Source organism: Emydura macquarii, unplaced genomic scaffold, assembly GCF_026122565.2.
Source record: "Emydura macquarii macquarii isolate MOO-44397 ecotype Brisbane River unplaced genomic scaffold, CSIRO-AGI_Emac_v2 contig_1644, whole genome shotgun sequence".
Taxonomy (NCBI): domain Eukaryota; kingdom Metazoa; phylum Chordata; order Testudines; family Chelidae; genus Emydura; species Emydura macquarii.
Window position 1 is genome coordinate 8,009,258 of NW_027131781.1, and position 17,562 is coordinate 8,026,819.

At 49.5% G+C, this 17,562-nt stretch overlaps 1 protein-coding gene across 2 annotated transcripts; it reads left to right on the forward strand.

The window, feature by feature from the left end:
- Positions 1–922: 922 nt before the first annotated feature.
- On the forward strand, positions 923–10,320 carry LYSMD4 (LysM domain containing 4). Of its 2 annotated transcripts, none has more exons than XM_067556100.1 (3): positions 923–960; positions 3,639–3,926; positions 9,251–10,320. In XM_067556100.1, exons 2-3 carry the CDS (start codon positions 3,654–3,656, stop codon positions 9,905–9,907), a joined length of 930 nt encoding a protein of 309 aa, XP_067412201.1. In that variant the 5' UTR covers positions 923–960; positions 3,639–3,653; the 3' UTR covers positions 9,908–10,320. The 2 variants fall into 2 exon arrangements, with proteins under 2 accessions (XP_067412201.1, XP_067412199.1); XM_067556098.1 differs by lacking the exon at positions 923–960 and adding an exon at positions 2,410–3,276.
- The last annotated feature ends 7,242 nt before the right edge of the window (positions 10,321–17,562 follow it).

Genomic DNA, 17,562 nt, shown 5'->3' on the forward strand with positions numbered 1-17,562 from the left:
CATTGCTCGCTTAAGCGAGCAGAAATGAAAAGCTCTGTTTGCATGCGACATCTGTCACAATGCCAGGCTCAATGACTCGCAGCCGAAAACATGCAGACCTAGGAATTGCCAACTGAAGCAGTCCCGCTGATCGCAACTACTGCATTGGGGCGCTAGGCCAACGTAAGAATGGCTCTACTGGGGCAGCGCAATGGGCCAGCGAGCCCAGTATCCTGGCTGGTGACAGTGGGCCGTTCGGGACGCCTGGTGTGTGGGGTTCAACACACTGATTCTTGCTCAAAAAAAAAAAAAAATCAAATGCAAGACAGCGTCCACGATACTGCATTGGTGGCCAAGTCACATGCAGCTGCATTATGCGCTGGGTAAAGCGGCCATGGGCCGGTGCTGCCTGACCTCACTTACCTTGTCCTCGCAGCTGCCCTGGCTGTAAACCGAGGCACATTTTGCTAGCCCAGAGCACCCGGTGCAGGCCGGCTAACGGGCAGGAGCTGGGCCTGGCACGCAGGCTTGGGGTGTTGCTCTGTTTGCGCCATCCTGGGGCGGGCAGAAAAAGGCCACGCCCCCATGCTACTAGCCCCGCTCCCCCTCCAGTGCCCTGAGCTGAGCCCGGCTGGGTGGCAGCTGCCTGAGGGCCACGGCCAAGACCCGGAGACACGGGCCTGCGGAAAGCCGGGTGCCCCCCTCTCTGCTTGTCCCTGGGCCGCTCGGGGGAAAAGGGACGCTGGCCCTTTAACTGCGCCGCCGCCCGCCACGGATCCGGGCCAGCGCTGACCGCTCAACCTAACCGCCCCGCCGAGGCGCCGCCCTTCCTCGCTGCCGATTGGTCACAGTGTGCCCTTGGTCCCGGCCGGGAAAGGCGCCAGCCAATGGGTGAGGGGTGGGGAGGCCGAGACTGGGGTTGTGTGTGTCTGTGTGGGTGAGAGTGGGGCTGAGGGCCGGAGCGCGGCGAGGCGCCGAGGGGTTAGTAAAGTCCCCGGGCTGGGGGTGGGCGGCAGCGAGAGCCGGCGCGCGCCATTGCTGAGGGCCGGAGCGCGGCTCGGGGGGGGGAATAGTCCCCAACGGGCTAGTACCGCCTCTGGCTCGGGGGGAGGGGAGGGGGGGTCTCGCGCCCTGTTCTACCTGGGGCTGGCCGGGGGGGGGGAATGTCTCGCTCCCCGGGGCAGAGGTGGGCCGGGGGTCCCTGCCCCGTGGGGCTGGGCGGTGTCTCCCTGGGGGGAGGAAGGGACCTTGGCTGGTCCCTGCTGCACGGGGGGGCGATGGGGCAAGCAGAGGGCAGTGCCCTGGTGCTAAAGGAGGTGTGTGGGCGAGCCCCCATTGCTCTGCCCCCTGGTGCCAGGCGCTGTTCGTTCCCGCCCCGGGCTGAGTCCCTGGTGCCAGGCGCTGTGTGCCCCCCCTTGCTGCCAAGGCCCGCCTCGGATGAACTCACTGCCTTAGCATCGGGCCCCTGCCCTGCGTGCAGGCCAGCCCAGCGAGCCCCCATTGTGGCTAGCGTCACCCCAGTAACCCAGCCTTAGAGCCCTTTGCAGAGCCCTCGCTTACCGCGTTCGGTGTATTGGAGGCTTCCGCCGGTTCCTGGGCAGTATTTGGAGAATTGTGTCCAGTTCTGGGCCCCCCTCCCCTACAACAGAGTCCAGCGGAGGGCAGCAGAAATGATGATGATGGGGCTGGAGCACAGGACTTGAGGCTGAAGGAAGTAGGCTTGTTTGGTCTGCAGCAGAGAAGAATGAGGGGGGATTTGATAGCAGCCTTTAACTACCTGAAAGGGGGGTCCAGGGAGGATGGGGCTAGGCTGTTCTCATTGTTGGCAGATAGGACAAGGAGCAATGGTCTTAAGTTGCAGTGGGGGAGGTCCAGGTTGGACATTAGGAAAAAGTTTTTCACTAGGAGGGTGGTGAAGCACTGGAATGGGTTACCTAGGGAGGTGGTGGAATCACCATCTTTAAGCTGTGGCTTGACAAAGCCCTGGCTGGGATGATTTAGCTGAGGTTAGTCCTTCTTTGAGCAGGGGGTTGGGATAGACACCTTCTGAGGTCCCTTCCAACTCTATGATTCTATGAGGTGACCTCTTGCAGGCCCTTCTCTCCCCCTGGCTAAAGAAAATGGGCTAAAGGCTACTGCAGTCGCATCCTGTGCTCTCCTTCACTCCCCCACAGCCCTGCTGAAACCAAAGTGGGAGTCACACACCAGGCTTTGTCTGTCCTAAATGCCAGTAGGGGGATCACTACTTTAATGCCATTGAAACAAACAAACTCTGAGCAGGATTGGGGCCCCCTCTTGTTACCACAACAGCTCAGATTCCAAGGATTCATGCAGACGGTGGCTGAGAGATAACAGCAATCTCAGACACTTGTAGATTACACTGAATTTAAACACCCAGCCTTTTTTTTTTTTTTTTTGAGTGGGCAAGGACAAATTCTTACCCTTTGGGGAGAAATAATAAACAAAACTCAGGGCTGAAAGAACACAAACAAAGTAGTAAACCTAAATCGTGCATGCAGCCTAGCCCTCTTGCACTTGCTTTGTTTATTGCTTCTTGGCCAAAGGTCAGTATCTTAAAGATGATCTTTGTATATTGTGCTTTGGGGCAATGTGGTGCTTTTAGATTGTAAACTTTTGCAGCAGGTTTTTCTGTGTGGTTGTAGAGCACCCGGCCCCATGCGCTCTGATCCAGACTGCAACCTCTGAGAGCTACATTGTACCATAACAATGCAGCACCTTAGCCTGAAGTGATCTCGGCCTGCGAAAACTCCATCCCTGCACCGACCTACTGAAGTCAGTGCAGCTCAGCATGAATTAATTACAGGATCAAGGCTTTAATATTTTTTTTCCCACCCCCTAGTTCTGATGGCAGCCACTTGCTACTCTAATCCCCAGCTCCACCAACGTTGGTTTCACAGTACTTTTCACCTAGTTGCTTCAGTCCCAGTTGTAATCAGAACAAAATTCTTGGACAGGCTCCTCTTCTCATTTAATTTGTAAGATGAAATCATCTTGATTGTTTCAAGCTGATGTTAAATACAGATTTTATGTATCAGATCAAGCTATTTAAAAGAAAGATTGTTACATTCCCATACATTTAAATTGGGTTGGGGGGCAGAAAACCATCATTCAGAATTCTGTGACTAAGTGCCAGCAGCCAAGGAATTACAAAATCATGCAAAAAGGTGCAGTGGGCTGGATTCTAATGTCATGGCAATAACAAATGGGCAGTAGGTTCTGGGATACGGACGTTTTGTCATAACCAAAGACACCCAGCTCATGGGATGGATCCACAAAGTAAGCATGATCTTTCTTTCATCTGTGACTTATTTGCAATAGTCCTAAACTAGAATTTCTGGAATGAACTCCTATTAAAAATGAGCACTGTAGAATCATGCAAAGTTTTTCTGCCATTGAAGAAACATTCTATGTCCCAGAGTTTGCCGTAGTAGCAACCTCCCTTGCTGAAGTGGATACAATTGCCACTGTCAGTGCCACCGTTGAAAAGTGATGCATGTTGCAGAGTATTTTGCTGATTGGCTCTGGGCATCAATTGGGCATGTTCTGGCTTAATTGTGTGCATATAATGCGATGCAGAAATGGTGAATAAACCTGTGTTTTATGACCAGTAAAGCTAAAATGTCTGTTTTCTCTTACAGGCTCTACTATAAAACATGAGGCTGCATGAGGGACTAACCAGAACTTTCCAGGCTCCCGTCACTGTCCATAATTATCCAAGCAGCCACGTTTATGTGTTTAGAAATGGCCAATCAGATCCAGATGAGTCATCAGAGGAGGAATTTGACATCATGGAATTGCGTCCAAGGGGCAAGGAGCAACAGAGATGTAATGCTTCCCAAGAGAAAGTTGGGGGTGTGGTGCTACTGGAACGAGAGCTCACAGAGGGCGATAACCTTAACAAGCTCGCCCTGCAGTACGGTTGTAAAGTAAGAGCCGCAGCTCACTGATGCAGTTTAACTTCTTCCATTGGTCTTATTTTAATGTGTGTTTTGTAAGCATTTGTGTTTAGGGATCTGTTGTCTATAGCTTAGTTTCTGTGCATACAGAGAGAAGCTCTACTTGTGTGACATAGAGAGGTGACTGCTTCTGTGTACCCTGTATTTATTGATACCTGGGTCAAAACCAAGCCAAAGCAGGGTGCAAATGAGTTTTGTAATTAATAACACAAGGAAGGTGTACCAATCCGTCACGCCCAACATGACCTGGATTCTTGTATAATTTGGATGACTAAGTGTATTACAGCTCTCAGCTAACTCACAATTATTATTAATTTGTTGAGGGAGGACAACATCTGTACAGAAAAAGGGAAATGAGCTCTGATCAGAGGGAGCTTACACTGATAAGCAAACAGCTTGCACGCTGACTGATTACAGAAGGATCTCATAAAACCAGATGACTGGGCAACAAAATGGCTGATCAACTTCAGTGTTGAAAAGTGCAAAGTAACGCACATTGGAAAAAAGCATTGGAACATATACACTGATGGGTTCCAAATTAACTGTTACTACAAAGACAGACATCTGAGAGTCACTGTGGATAGTTCTTTAAAAACTTCTGCTCAATGTGCAGCAGTGGTAAAAAATGCTAACAGAATGTTAGGAAGTATTAGGAAAGGGATGAAAATAAGAGAGAAGATATCATAATGACACTATATAAATCCATGGTGCACCCACACCTTGAATACCAGTGCTCAAAAGCCCCATCTCAAAAAGCATACAGTAGTCCTGGAAAAGTTCCAGAGAAGGGCAACAAAGATGATCAAGGGTATGGAATAGCTTTTATGTGAGGAGAGTTTAAAAAGATTAGGGCTGTTTACATTAGGAAAAAAAAGACAATGCAGGGGGAAGTGGGGTGAGAGATATGATAGATGTCTATAAAATCATGAATGGTGTGGAGAAAGTGAATAGAGAAGTGTTGTTTACCCTTTCCCACAATACAATAACCTGGGGTTACCCAAAGAAATTAATAGGAAACAGGTTTAATTCAAACAAGAGGAAGTACTTTTTCAAACAACTGGGCCATGGGATGTTGTGAAGGCCAGAAGTGTAACTAGGTTCAGAAAAGAACTGGATAAGTTGATGGAGGATAGGTCCATCAACGGCTATTGGCCGGATGGGCAGGGATGCAATCCAATGCTCAGGAGGACCATAAACCTCTGACTGCCCCAAGCCAGGAGTGGAAGACAGGTGGATCACGCCATAATTGCTCTGTTCTGTATGTTCCCTTCGATGCTGTGGTATTGGCCACTGTTAGAGGCAAGATGGACCATGGTCTGACAGTCTGGTAGCTCTTACATTCTTATCAGAGAGTAAAACTATCTAAGTGGCTTCTTCTTTATTAATGCTCCTTTGTTCAGAGGACTTGGGGACTTTATAGACTTCAAGGAAGGACACAGAGAAGGAGAGATGGGATGGGAAAGTTCAGATCAGAAAGGGACATATCTTACAGGACAGTCAGGTTATAGATCTGCTTTCTGCTATCCCCAAGAAGGCATGTGTTTCAGCCATTTGCAGGGCAGGGAGGGGTGTGTATTTTCTTTAAAGTTGCAATATGCTCAAAACAAGCCATTTTAAAAAACAAGGGGTACACTTGGAAAACAGAGGTTTAACAGCTGACTCTTGGCAACTTTTAACTTACCTGTGAGTCTTAATCACACTCAAATATCTCCCTCCCACAGCAGCATGCTCTACCACCTGTAAAGCTATCCCCACTTACATATAACCGGAAATATACACACACACTGAGTGCAGTAGCACACAGCATGTACTAGTATTCACAGCATGGCAGTCTGCAAAAAGTGTACAGAGAGCGGAGGGGGAGGAAGCAAATGAAAGGTTGTGAAGCTGCATACTGGCCATGCCCTATGGGATGGCTGTTGAGGGCTATACATTTTGGAGCCTTATCGATGCAAATGCTGGACTGCCGTTAAAAGGGGCCATGTTATAAATATACAGAATGCCTAGACAGTAACACTGACAGAGGCTTGCACTGGGCCGGACTAGGCATTACTCCTGCAGCACTGGTGCAGTCTGTTTATCTTGCGTTCCGTCACAAATCTTACTTAATGTAATGATATGACTGCTAACTGCGACTCCCATAAGAGTTTAAAGAGACTATTATCATAATTACTTTGTTGTTGTTGTTGTTCTTAAGCTCTGACTATTTGCTTGGCCCTCACTTTTCAAGATCCAAAGACAAACTGCGCTTGAATAGGCCTCGACACTGGCAATGCAGCAGAATTCTGTGATTATCACAGGGTAGTGCACATTATTTTGCAGTAACATAGTAATTCATTAAGAGATAGCAAGTACACAGCTACACTCTTTTCCTTATAATAATGTAATTAACTTAAGCCACAGCTGTACAGTAACTTATTCACATGAAGAATGCCGTTCAAATTCTGAATAATTTGGTTTATTCTTCCTTCTGTTATGCAGTTGTATATCCTACATTCTGAAAGATCAGGCAGTACACAGCTTGACTGGCTTAAATGGTACACTGGTTATAGAAAAAATATATGAGAATCCTTATGATTAGATCATCTGTATTCTTTTAACAGCAGAGTTTTACTTCAGCACACATTAACTTGGAGGTATTTGGCCTCAGAGGTGTATAGTAAGTAGCTCGTGGGAGTGACCTGAAAGGCCTGGTGAGAGATGACTGCAATAAAACAAAAATGGCGAGGTAGTTCATAGTAAGGAATACTGAAATCCTGGGTGAAATGCTGGCCCCACTGAAGTCAGTGGGAGTTTTGCCATTGATTTCAGTCTGGCTAGGATTTCATCTCACATATTTGGAAGATAACAAATGTCTTTAGCTGCCTTAATAGATAACTTGATAGCTTATTAAAGCAAAGCACTTCCGAACACTAATTTTTACTCCTGACCATTTGTTTGCTTGCTTTTTGGCACTGCTGGCAGCTGAGACAATGAAAACAGACTCATTTTTGTCTTTAGACAGGTGCACTTTTTGCTTTTCATATGTTCGTGCAATATTTGGGGTTTCAGAAAGGGCAGGGGATTAATTATTTGTTTAAACAAACAATCTGTTTCCATTGGAATTTAAAAAAAAAAAAAAAAAAAAAAAATCAGGGAACCATCTCTGCCCAGACATGTTGGGCCAAAGTTGGTCTGACTAGGTTTTTCCATGTACAAGAAAATACTAATTCGGCAGGATTTAGTTACTGGAGTTGTACTGGAACAAGCACCGAGGGTCTGATCCTGCTCCCACTGAACCCAATGGAAAGTCACCCTCTGACTTTAGTAGGCATTGGATGGAGTCCTAAGAGAAGAAGATTATATGGCCTATACATCAAACATTGCTGCATTGATATTATGGTTCAATCTGAAATCTATCCCTAGAATTCAAATGGCAAATCCCAACATTTAACATCTCCTCTCCTCCTCTTTCTCCCCACTCCTACCCCGCTGGTGGCCAGTTGCCACTTTACCTGTGCTGATTGCTGGCTTGTGTCTCCAGTCTTGGCTGTCAGCCAGATGGCAAAGAAAAAATCTTCCATGGGTCATTGGGCATCCACCTCATTGACAAAGGAACTCCTGCTGCAACTGTTGTGAAGCTGCTGGAGGGCTGTGATGTGTTTACATATTGTTGTTTAAAAATTCGTCTGTACCTGATCAGGCAAGGAAGATGCAGTTGATGGTGCATATTGGCTCATTCAGGAAGAAAATTTCTGTTTTTAAGCTCCCTGGAGAAATTTACCCATTTCTTAGACTGAAGATTTTCAATGCAGAATGCACATACAGCTGTTAGTGCAGTAGTGCGCCTACATTCTAGGAAAATAACAGCTGGAAAATACTGTTTCGAGTGCTGTTTCTGCTACTGAGTTTACTGCAGTTTAATTTGTTACATTGCCTTTCTGTTTGGTTGGTGCCCTGATGGTCTGTCTTACCCTTTCTGTGCCCCCCCTTTTCCCCACACACACTTGTTATCTTGAGGCCCCTTCCTGCCTCTCCCCTAACTCAGCTTTGATGGTGCTCCTGGAAACTTAACACCAATGCTCTTTTCTCAGGCAGAGAATTCCCCTTTTGTGCATCAGCTTTTGTTGCTGCTGCCTGAGGACCAGGACCAAAGCCCAAGTCTGGTCTTCTGCATTGAAAAGTTGAACATCACATTAGGCTGCACCTGTGATTTTCATCGCTCACGTGATGCCCTGATGGGTCCAAGATTCCACAGTGTGTGTACTGCCTCCTACAATGACATCCAGTAACTCAGCCCCAGTATTGTGTTTGCCAGGCTGTAACCAGGGCTGAATTCTGTTCAGGGCCCATTTCAGATCCTTCTTATAACTTTGATAGTGTTGGTGGCTATGTGAATTTTGGGTTTGGTCATTATAATTAATATTATGGTAACATCAGGAGTCCCCATTGGACTAGGAGCGGTACAGACATGTAGTGAGACAATCCCTGCCCTGAGAAGCTAATGAAAGACAGACATAATGGAGACTAAAAAGCAGTGGGAGATTCAGGGTAGACAACAAATTATATAGTTACTAAAGAGATTATCACCCAACTTATTTTTTCCAGCTGTGCTATTGTCTATATTAATGTGATTCTCTCCCTCCAAACTAGGTAAAACTGTCAGCCATGTCTTACTACTTATCTTTGCTTTATACTGTGTCATCAGTGTAGGTAACTACTGGGCTTGGGAGGCAGCTACATGGGGGACTTGTGAATCTGAGTAGTGCCTGATTCTGGGATTTAGATGCCTAAATCCTTTTGTGACTCTAGCCCTATGATCCTAAATCCCATTGACCATCAAGGGGATTTTGGCTCCGAAGTGCATACATCATTTTTGAAGATGAGATGTAGGCTCCAGAATCAATTAGACATCGCAGCAGTGAGCACATCAAATACTTTTAAACATCTGGGCCTGTGTCCCAAAGATTTCCCCATCTGAGCAAAGACAGGAACAACGGGGAACAGCAGAAAACTTAGGGATGGGAATGACAAGGCTGAAGACAAATACGAGTGGGCCCTTGAAACGCTACTCAACGTGTCTTAAAGGTTACAACTTTCAGTATATGAAGGACAGTAACTTATAAGACTTATTGGGGTCTTAAGCTTGCTAGGAAATCTGACTGCAGAACACACTAGACTGCCCGGAGCAGGTTTCAGTCAGTGTTTGTTTTCACTGTTGACATTTTGTATTTTCCTGGTTGGTTCTTGAGTCAATATTGGCAAAGGATTATGATGCCTTGGGTTAATGTCTTTCTCCTTTCTGAATTCCGTAGGTTGCAGATATCAAACGTGTCAACAACTTCATCCGTGAGCAGGACTTGTACGCCCTGAAGTTTATCAAGATTCCAGTCAAGGTCCATGGGGTGTTAACGGAGGCCAGCAAAGAGTTAAAACCTCCTCAGAATGCACCTTCTCAGGCTGGACTGACACTCATTGAACTACCTGATGAGCCTGATGATGGAGTCACAAGCAGCAGCTGTACTGAAAGCAGATATCTGACTGACTACTTTAAGGGGATTGACCAGAACATTGAGGAGGCCGTGCAATCAAAAGTCCATTTAAATGCAGATTATTGCATAGAAACACCCAACTGCCCCCCATCAGGTTCAGTGGGGCAGAAAAAGCCCAATAATGGTGCAGACTGTGGAATCCAGTGGTGGAATGCAGTTTTTATCATGCTCGTGATAGGAATCGTTTTGCCAGTATTTTATATTGTCTATTTTAAAACACAACAGACTGGTGCAGCAGCCCATACCTCAAACACAACCTTTGCCTCGAATCTCTCAGCTCAAGGATTGTGGGGGAAATTGTCACGACCCCTACCTGTAATGGAAACTCCCAAATGGGAGCTACAGTCCAGTACTGTCACGCCTCCCAACACAGATTCCCATAAACCAGTAACTCTAAGCCTACTGGATGCAGGTGGCTAATTTTTTTTAGTTAATTATAAGCGACATCATGATCTTGACTGAACGTGGGGTGACATGTTTTCTCTGAATGAATAAAGAGGTTTTTATCAAGTACAGCAGATATTTGTTCTGCATTTATAAACCCTTCCAAGGGGAAGTTTGTTTCAGGTCTCTCTCAGAAGTGTCCTTGTCTAGGAATCTGAACTAGCCAGACACATCAATGCTGTATGCTCTTAAATATTTTACGGGTTATTGATCGGAATGATGCAGTCTAATGACTCTGAAAAAGAGACACTTTGTATCGACTGGGCATTTTTCCCCCCCACAACTTAAAATGACATTTTTCATCCTCTGGCAGAACTGAGATGTCCTTGCATATTTAACCCTAGATATTGCTTTGTAGCTTGATAACATAGCTACACTACATGGTGTTATTAAAACTAAACAGGACATCTGATACCTCCATATCACTTTACTTTTACCAATGACAGTATTAAGCTGACCAAGGGCCTGAGCCCCCGGGAGGCAAGGGTTTACTCGTGTATGAAGTCTCTGTGACTTCATTAGTGCTCCACACAGGTACCTAGTCAGGCCAGAGCTCTACGCAGGAACTGGGCCGTAGGTCGACTATTCAACAGCCTTTGCTCATGGGATAACAAAAGTTCTGTTCAGCCACACAGTCCAACCTGCCAGCAAGCTGGAGGGGCTGACTTGGACTAAAAGCATCTTGAGAACAGTGTCAGTGGCACCCGTCTCTTGTTGACTCATAAGCATAGGAAATCCATACATTGTCTCTGCACAGTGAGCTGTCTCAAGCACTGTGTTTCAGTGTAAACAGTGTGTCCTTGCTCTTATGAGTTGAAGCCAGCTGAGGCAGTGAGGTTTTCCATCTTGTACAGTAAGAAAATGTCAGGGGAACAAGCCCCCAGATGTTTTAGGAGTTCATGAGGAGGGTAATTTGTAGGGTGGGGGGGTGGTTCACAAATCCAGTGTAGGCTAATTTTATGTATGCTTAAGGCCTGCGTGGATACAGTCAGCCATGTTTCTGACCTCCCATCTCCAGGCTCATGAATGAATGATTGTGCAGACCCTAAGAAGTTCTTGATGCATCCTGATGTGTTGAGGTGAGGCCCACACAGTAGGGGTATATTTTTCAAAGACTTGTTTACAGTAAATGTTGACTGCGTGGAAAGGTTCCTTAGGGTAGATGCTATAAATGTGTGTGAAGACTAAGCTTTGGGGTCATTTGAATCTGCAGTAAAAAAAGCTCTTAATTGGTGTAGCCATTTTAAAAATAAATGCAGAACTAGCTCCTGGCTTAGAACTAGAAATTGACTTATTTGTAGTTGTAGAATGTAAAAGAGCTCAGAAAACTGTGCATAACATTAGGCAATATGGTATCAGGGTCTTGCTTAATGCAAGTTAAACTTTCAGTATAGAGCAAACTATGGAGAAAATGTAACTCTCTCTGCCCAGACACTAATGGCCCAGATGGAGCTACTATAATGCATTTGTTTATCTGCCTGACTGTCTTAACAAGATAGTGGTTGAAATTATGGCATGAAAAGCACTGGGGTGGGATTTTTCCCCACCTAATTGGAGAATGGTTATAGAATTATTTTTAATTAGTACTGTTGTGAAATGGTACAAACCACAGATTAATAAAATGCTCATTAGAAAATATATAAAGACATTGTAAAATACAGAAAAAGAGGTTTTGATTGCTGTCACACGCTCAGATACGAAAGTCAGTACTTTTAGGTCTGTTTAATGTAACAACATTAAGCAGGTAAAGGAGGAAATGATGGAAGACTGAAAAATAACTTCTGAAACGATTTGTCGAATTAAGGAATTGCTTGTTATTTGTCTTGTCACTAGAGGGCACCATTGTTACATAAATACACAAGTGAAAGAGGCCATAAGAAGGAAATCCAGATCTTAAGCTTATGTCCACAAGGGTTAGTACCAGCCATCTCTGTTCCAAATTAAACTAAGTGCTGATGAATAGTCTTGTCTAAGGTTCAGAGATGTGTGATGAAGTTAAGAATCTAGGGATACAACATGGTTATTTTTTTAAGATACTTCGTTACTGACACTTTCTTCCTGGCTTGAGGTGCATACATGGACAGCATTTCTGTTTATAATTGCTCAAATAAAAGTGTATCTGAAAACTAGCTGCTGGTTGCAAAGTGAGCTGGAAGGTACAATGAATGAAGTGAGCAGACCTTCTTGACTTAGTGTTAAGCCATGGTACCGATAAACAAGTGTTCTTCCTGCAGCTCTTGTCAAGTTTCAAAGGAGTTTGAGGGAACATAATCTTTCAAAAAGGTACTTAAAGCTTCTGATTTCTTAAAACCAGCTGTCTCCATTTAAAACGAGGTTACTTACCAGTAACTGATGTTCTTCGAGACGTGTTGCTCATGTCCATTCCGCTATAGGTGTGTGCACGCCTCTGTGCACGGCTACCGGAACTTTTTTCCCTTCAGCAGATCCCATAGGGCCAGCTCCGGCACCCCCTGGAGCCCTACGCACATGTCGCAGTATATGAGGCACCGCCGGCCCTATGTCCCCTCAGTCCCTTCTTTCTGCCAACTCTGGTGACGGGGACGGGGGATGGGTTGTGGAATGGACATGACCAACACATCTCGAAGAACATCAGTTACTGGTAAGTAACCTTGTTTTCTTCTTCGAGTGCTTGCTCATGTCCATTCCACTATAGGTGACTAACAAGCAATACCTTGGAGCTGGGCTGGAGTTAGCGGTGAGCTGCCTGTCACCGTTGGACAGAGGCGTAGTGGGATGTGAAGGTATGTACCGCCAGCCTGGTAGCTGCTCTGCAGATGCCCTGCCTTGGCACTTCCGCTAGGAAGGCTGTAGATAGAGCTTGAGCTCTGTTGAATGAACTGGGGTGGCGCCCAGAAGCGGCACCTTCACCTGCTCGTAGCTGAATGCGATGCTGGAAGTTATTCACAAGGAAAATGTGCCGGGCGGAGACCGGTGAACCTTTCATCCGGTCAGCCGCTGCAACGAAGAGCTGCATCGCTCTCCGGAATGGCCTCGTACATCTGACGTAGAAGCCAGGGCCCCTCTCACGTTTTTAACAAGTGCCGCCTTCTCCTCCAAACTGTGTGATTCGGGGAAAACATAGGGAGAATATATGTTGGTCACAATGAAACTGGGAAACCATCTTGGGCCGGAAGGACCAGTGCAGTCTCCACTGAACCTTATTTTATAGACTACAGGATGAGTGGGGGAGCTCCGAGCCCTCATCCTGGAGACCTTCCTTGCAGAGGTAAATACCCCCAGAAGGCCACCTTCCTGTAAAGCAGTAGTAGAGGACATGATGCCGTGGGTTCCGGGGATGGGGGGGAACCCGTGGGCCAGGAAAGGACCAGGTTGAGATCCCAAGGAGGTCCGGGTCGCGGACCTACAGATAGAGCCTCCCAACCCCTTCAGGAACCGAACCAACATCAGACAGGAGAACCGCAATCCCCCTCCAGCGACTGATGGAAGGCTGTTATGGCTGCTAGGTGGGCCTTCAGGGAGGCCACAGTCAGTCCCTGGAGCTTTAACAGTGGCAAGTATTTCATGGATCGCCTGCACTGGGGAGAGGCTGGGCAGAATACCCCGGTACTCCTTCCGGCAGGCAACAGCCACTTCCACTTAACCCCGAACACGACCTGCGTGGGGGGCTTCCTGCTACCCAGCAGGATTCACTGGACTTGCTCTGAGTGGCTCGCTCATCGCCTCTCGGCCACCGATCCACCACTCCCTGAGGTGTCGAGGGTCCGGGTCTGGGCACCACAGGTGACCGTGATCCTGGGAGCTGGGATCACGCTGACTCGGAGGCCCCCGAGGCGGCGATGGAGAAATCCAACGGTATGCTGAACCTGTGCTGGTGTGACCAGACCGGAACAATTGAGAGAGCATCCGTTCAACCCTCCGCATCTGTAGCAGGACTGTATGCAGGAGGGGAAAGGCAGAAAGTGAATATGAAACACTCTGACCACTACAGATGGATGGCATTGGCGATCGCCCCCGCCCTTTGACCATGGAGAGAGCAGCACTGTGGACACCTCGTGCTCCAGTGCGATACGGACAGATTCCCCTTGGGGAAACCCCCCTTCCAGATGGTCGTAGACGCCCTTTGTGGGCGCAGCAACCCATCATGGTGAGGAAGAGCCACCCCTTGATGTGGTCTGCCTTGGCGTTCCTCACCCCCGGGAGGTGATCACCACCGGGTGCTAAGGACCGAAAGCTTCCCTTCATAAGGTTGACGAATGGGCTCCCCCCGCCTGTCGATGTAGTTCATGGTCGCTGCACTGTCTGTCAGCACCGGAACCGCCCTGCCCTCGGTAACGAGGAGGAACATTCTGCAAGCCCTTTACACTGATGTGCCGACGCCTCTCCTCCCTCGGCCAGATGCCTTGTGAGCCGAGGTCAGCGCTGATACGGCACTCCACCCTCTGCTCAAAATGGCCGATATCAGGTAACTGAAGGAGCCTGTTCCATGAACAAAACGCCCTTCACACATTCCGACGAGTCGTTCACCAGTCTAGGCAGGCGAGGGCTTGCTGCTGTTGGGTTTTTTGTTTGTTTGGGGTGGGGGGCGGGGAGGAGAAGGGACCATAGCCCCCCAGTGCAGAAGCTACCTGCTCGGATTGTATCCCGGGGCCGTGACTGAAGCGGCCTAAGCATCAGGCTAGCTACCCTCACCCCATAGGTGCAGGCCACCATCAGCTTGGATGTGGAATTGCCACTGAGAGGGAGGAAGGGGGAGGTGTCGAGGGGCTGGGGGGAGGAGACGACCGGGGGCCCTAGCTCACCGCACTGTATCAAGGACCCAGTCGTCCGAAGGCCTTCTGGCTCACACGAGCCTGAAGGAGGGTAGAGGCTAGGTCACTGCCCTCGCGTGCACCATCAGAAAGGGCCTTTTCCGATTGCCCTATCGCCGAGAGGACCCTCACTAAGGAGCCAGTCAGGGTGGATGGTGTCTCCTAGACCCCCCGACTCTGTCCCATTGCCTGCAGGTCGCCAGACAGCCGTGGCTGACACCTCTGCTGCTGCTCTCGCTGGAGACCTGCCTGACACCTAAAGGTCTGTGGCGTGTAGCGGCCCAGGGAACAGAGCGCGGTCTGGGAGTCCTTGGGACCATGCAGCTTCGCCTCTATCGAAACCATGGAGAAGGCTGACTCGTCCAAGGAAGGGCCCCGGATGGGCTGCTGGCCCTTTCGGGACAGCCCGGGATTGCAGCCACTAACTTCTGGGCATGCCGATGGCGGGGAGTATGGCTCTGCCTACCGAATCAGCAGCAACTGAGGGTGCCTGGAGCGCTGCTCTAGCTCCCGCGGTTCCCTCTTCTGCAATGGCCGACAGGCTCAGTGTGTGCTGCTGGGTAGAGCCTCAGCAAAGCAGCTCCCTGAGTCCTGCGAGGGCTCACCTTCCCCCTTGCTGCTAGTGCTGTTGAACACAATTTTTCTCCAACAAGTCTGGCTCGCAATGGCCTTTGTTCTCTGGAGCAGAGCCCGGCTGCCCTGCCTATCCCTGTGGTTGGCGGCAACCACCACCAGGGACCCAGGGCCGGGTGGTGAACAGCATTCAGACCCCTTGTCTAGGGTGTAATGCTCTTCTCGGCTCATTTAGGCATCGGGCTACGGGGGGAGGGACTTTGCCACGAGACCCTCCCTATGCTGAGTGCTCCTTTGTAGAACAGGAGGGCTACCACCTGTGGCGCCCACCCGTAGCACATTAAAGGTTGCCTGACGCCCCTTTCTGCTCCTTTGCCTCCAGCCCCTAGGTAGAGGCCAGCTCTTGAGCAGTTCCCAGTGTGCCCTAGAATCACCCAGGGCTCGGCAGCGTGCTTCGTCTGGCGGGGAGGGCTCTGCAGGCCGCAGCACCTCTTCCCGCCGACAGGTGGTCCACACAGGAGTCGCTGCCCGTGGGGCCGAGTCGTCGTCCGAGGGCGAATGGTGGCCCTTTCCCTGTACCTGAGGTACTGACTGCATCCTCGAGGGGTTGACGGACTGTGGTCCCGTCCCCCACTCCCTCCCGGGAAACCCCCTAGGCCTCCATACAGCCATTGGGGTGACCATTGCCTCTGAGGCCATCCGCCTGGACCTCTGGCACCTTTGGGTGGTGGTGGCTGTCCCAGGTACTACATCCCCCAAGGGACACTGAGGCACCGTTGACAGACCACGGCTGGGGCTGCCCCAAGGGCTCTCATTGTGCAGTACCATCGCTCCAGAGAGTGTCCCTTCGACATCAATGACCTCGACCACCAGGTTCGTCCTGGGTGCTGCGGCCACAGCAGGCATAGGGACAATGCTCCGGCGAGCTGGGCTGACCCAAGCATCATCCTGGTACCAAGGACTTTGCACGCATCTCGGTGCCAAGGCTATCTCCCGCATCCGGGATTGCCTCAGTGCGTGGGCGAATTCTCGGTGCTGAGTCCGTCTCTGGCAACCGGGTTCAGCACCACCCGGCGAATTCCTCAGTATTGAGACTGTCTCCAGTGACTGGGATCAGCACCGCAACCTTGCAGGTGAACTCTTCGTTGCCGGAGCAGTGGGATGGACCTCACCCGGTGCCGGGGGGTCGAGACCGGTGTCAGGCAGGCGACTTCGCTCTCCACCTCGATGCAGGTCGGTTTGGCGACCGTGACCCGGGATAACTTTTAAGGGAGCGTTCCTGCTCTACCCTAGGAAACTGGTCTGCAGATCTTCCTCCCCATACCAGGGATCTCCCCAACCATTCAGGGGGTCCCAATGCAGGCTTCCCCCGTAACGCCAGCCCCTTCTCTCTCGTGGAGGTATGGCTGGCAGTGGCATATGCAAGGCCAACAAGGCTCTTGCCGCCCGTTGGCCACTAAAGTTGATGGTGCCGGTAGGTGCCGAGGGGCTCCCCACTCCTCCAAGTCAGGGGAGGCTCCCTGGCTGGAAACGCTGGCTCAGGCAGCAGGTCTCCGTGATCCGACCTCAGTACGGATCGGTGCTCCACCCCGCCTGCTTCGACAGTGCAGGGGAGTATCCACGCTCCGAGAGCTGATTCCATCCATTCGCGGTGCTGAGTCGCGTTGGTGCTGATGGTGCCCTCTGCACCGATGGCACACTGGGTACCACAGCAGAGCAGGCTGGCTTGGAGCTGACTTGGGGGCTCCATGAGCCAGGCTTTCAGGCAGATTTTCTGGAGGTCTGAAAGCCTTATTGATCCGTTCTCTCCTTACGAAGTGCTTCCCGCCCACGCTTTAGGCAGTGGGGGGGTCCACTTAGTGGGAGAGCCTTCCTGCCAGAGGCACACGGCTTGAAGCCATGACACCGGAGCATACCTGCTCCCAGTAAAGCCTCAGCTAGACCATCTCAAAGTCTCTAACTACCACTACAAGAGTTATTAATCTACCTAATTAACACACACAAAAAATCATTTGCTTAAAGTTCAAAACACGTGGAATTAAGCGCTTGCAATGCAAGCGCAGGCGGTTCCAGTAACCGTCACAGGCAGAAAGAAGGAACTGAGGGGGCGTAGGGCCGGCAGTGCCTCATATACCACAGCATGTGCGTGGGACTCCAGGGAGCGCCAGAGCTGGCCCTACAGGATCTGTTAAGGGGAAAAAAGTTCCGGTAGCCATGCACGGAGGCGTCCACTCACCTATAGTGGAATGGACATGAGCAAGCACTCGA

Coding starts and splice junctions, on each gene's coding strand:
- LYSMD4 (XM_067556100.1), top strand. CDS start 3,654: ATGAGGCTGCATGAGGGACTAACCAGAACTTTCCAGGCTCCCGTCACT. Junction 3,927..9,250: donor CCCTGCAGTACGGTTGTAAA/GTAAGAGCCGCA, acceptor TGAATTCCGTAG/GTTGCAGATATCAAACGTGT.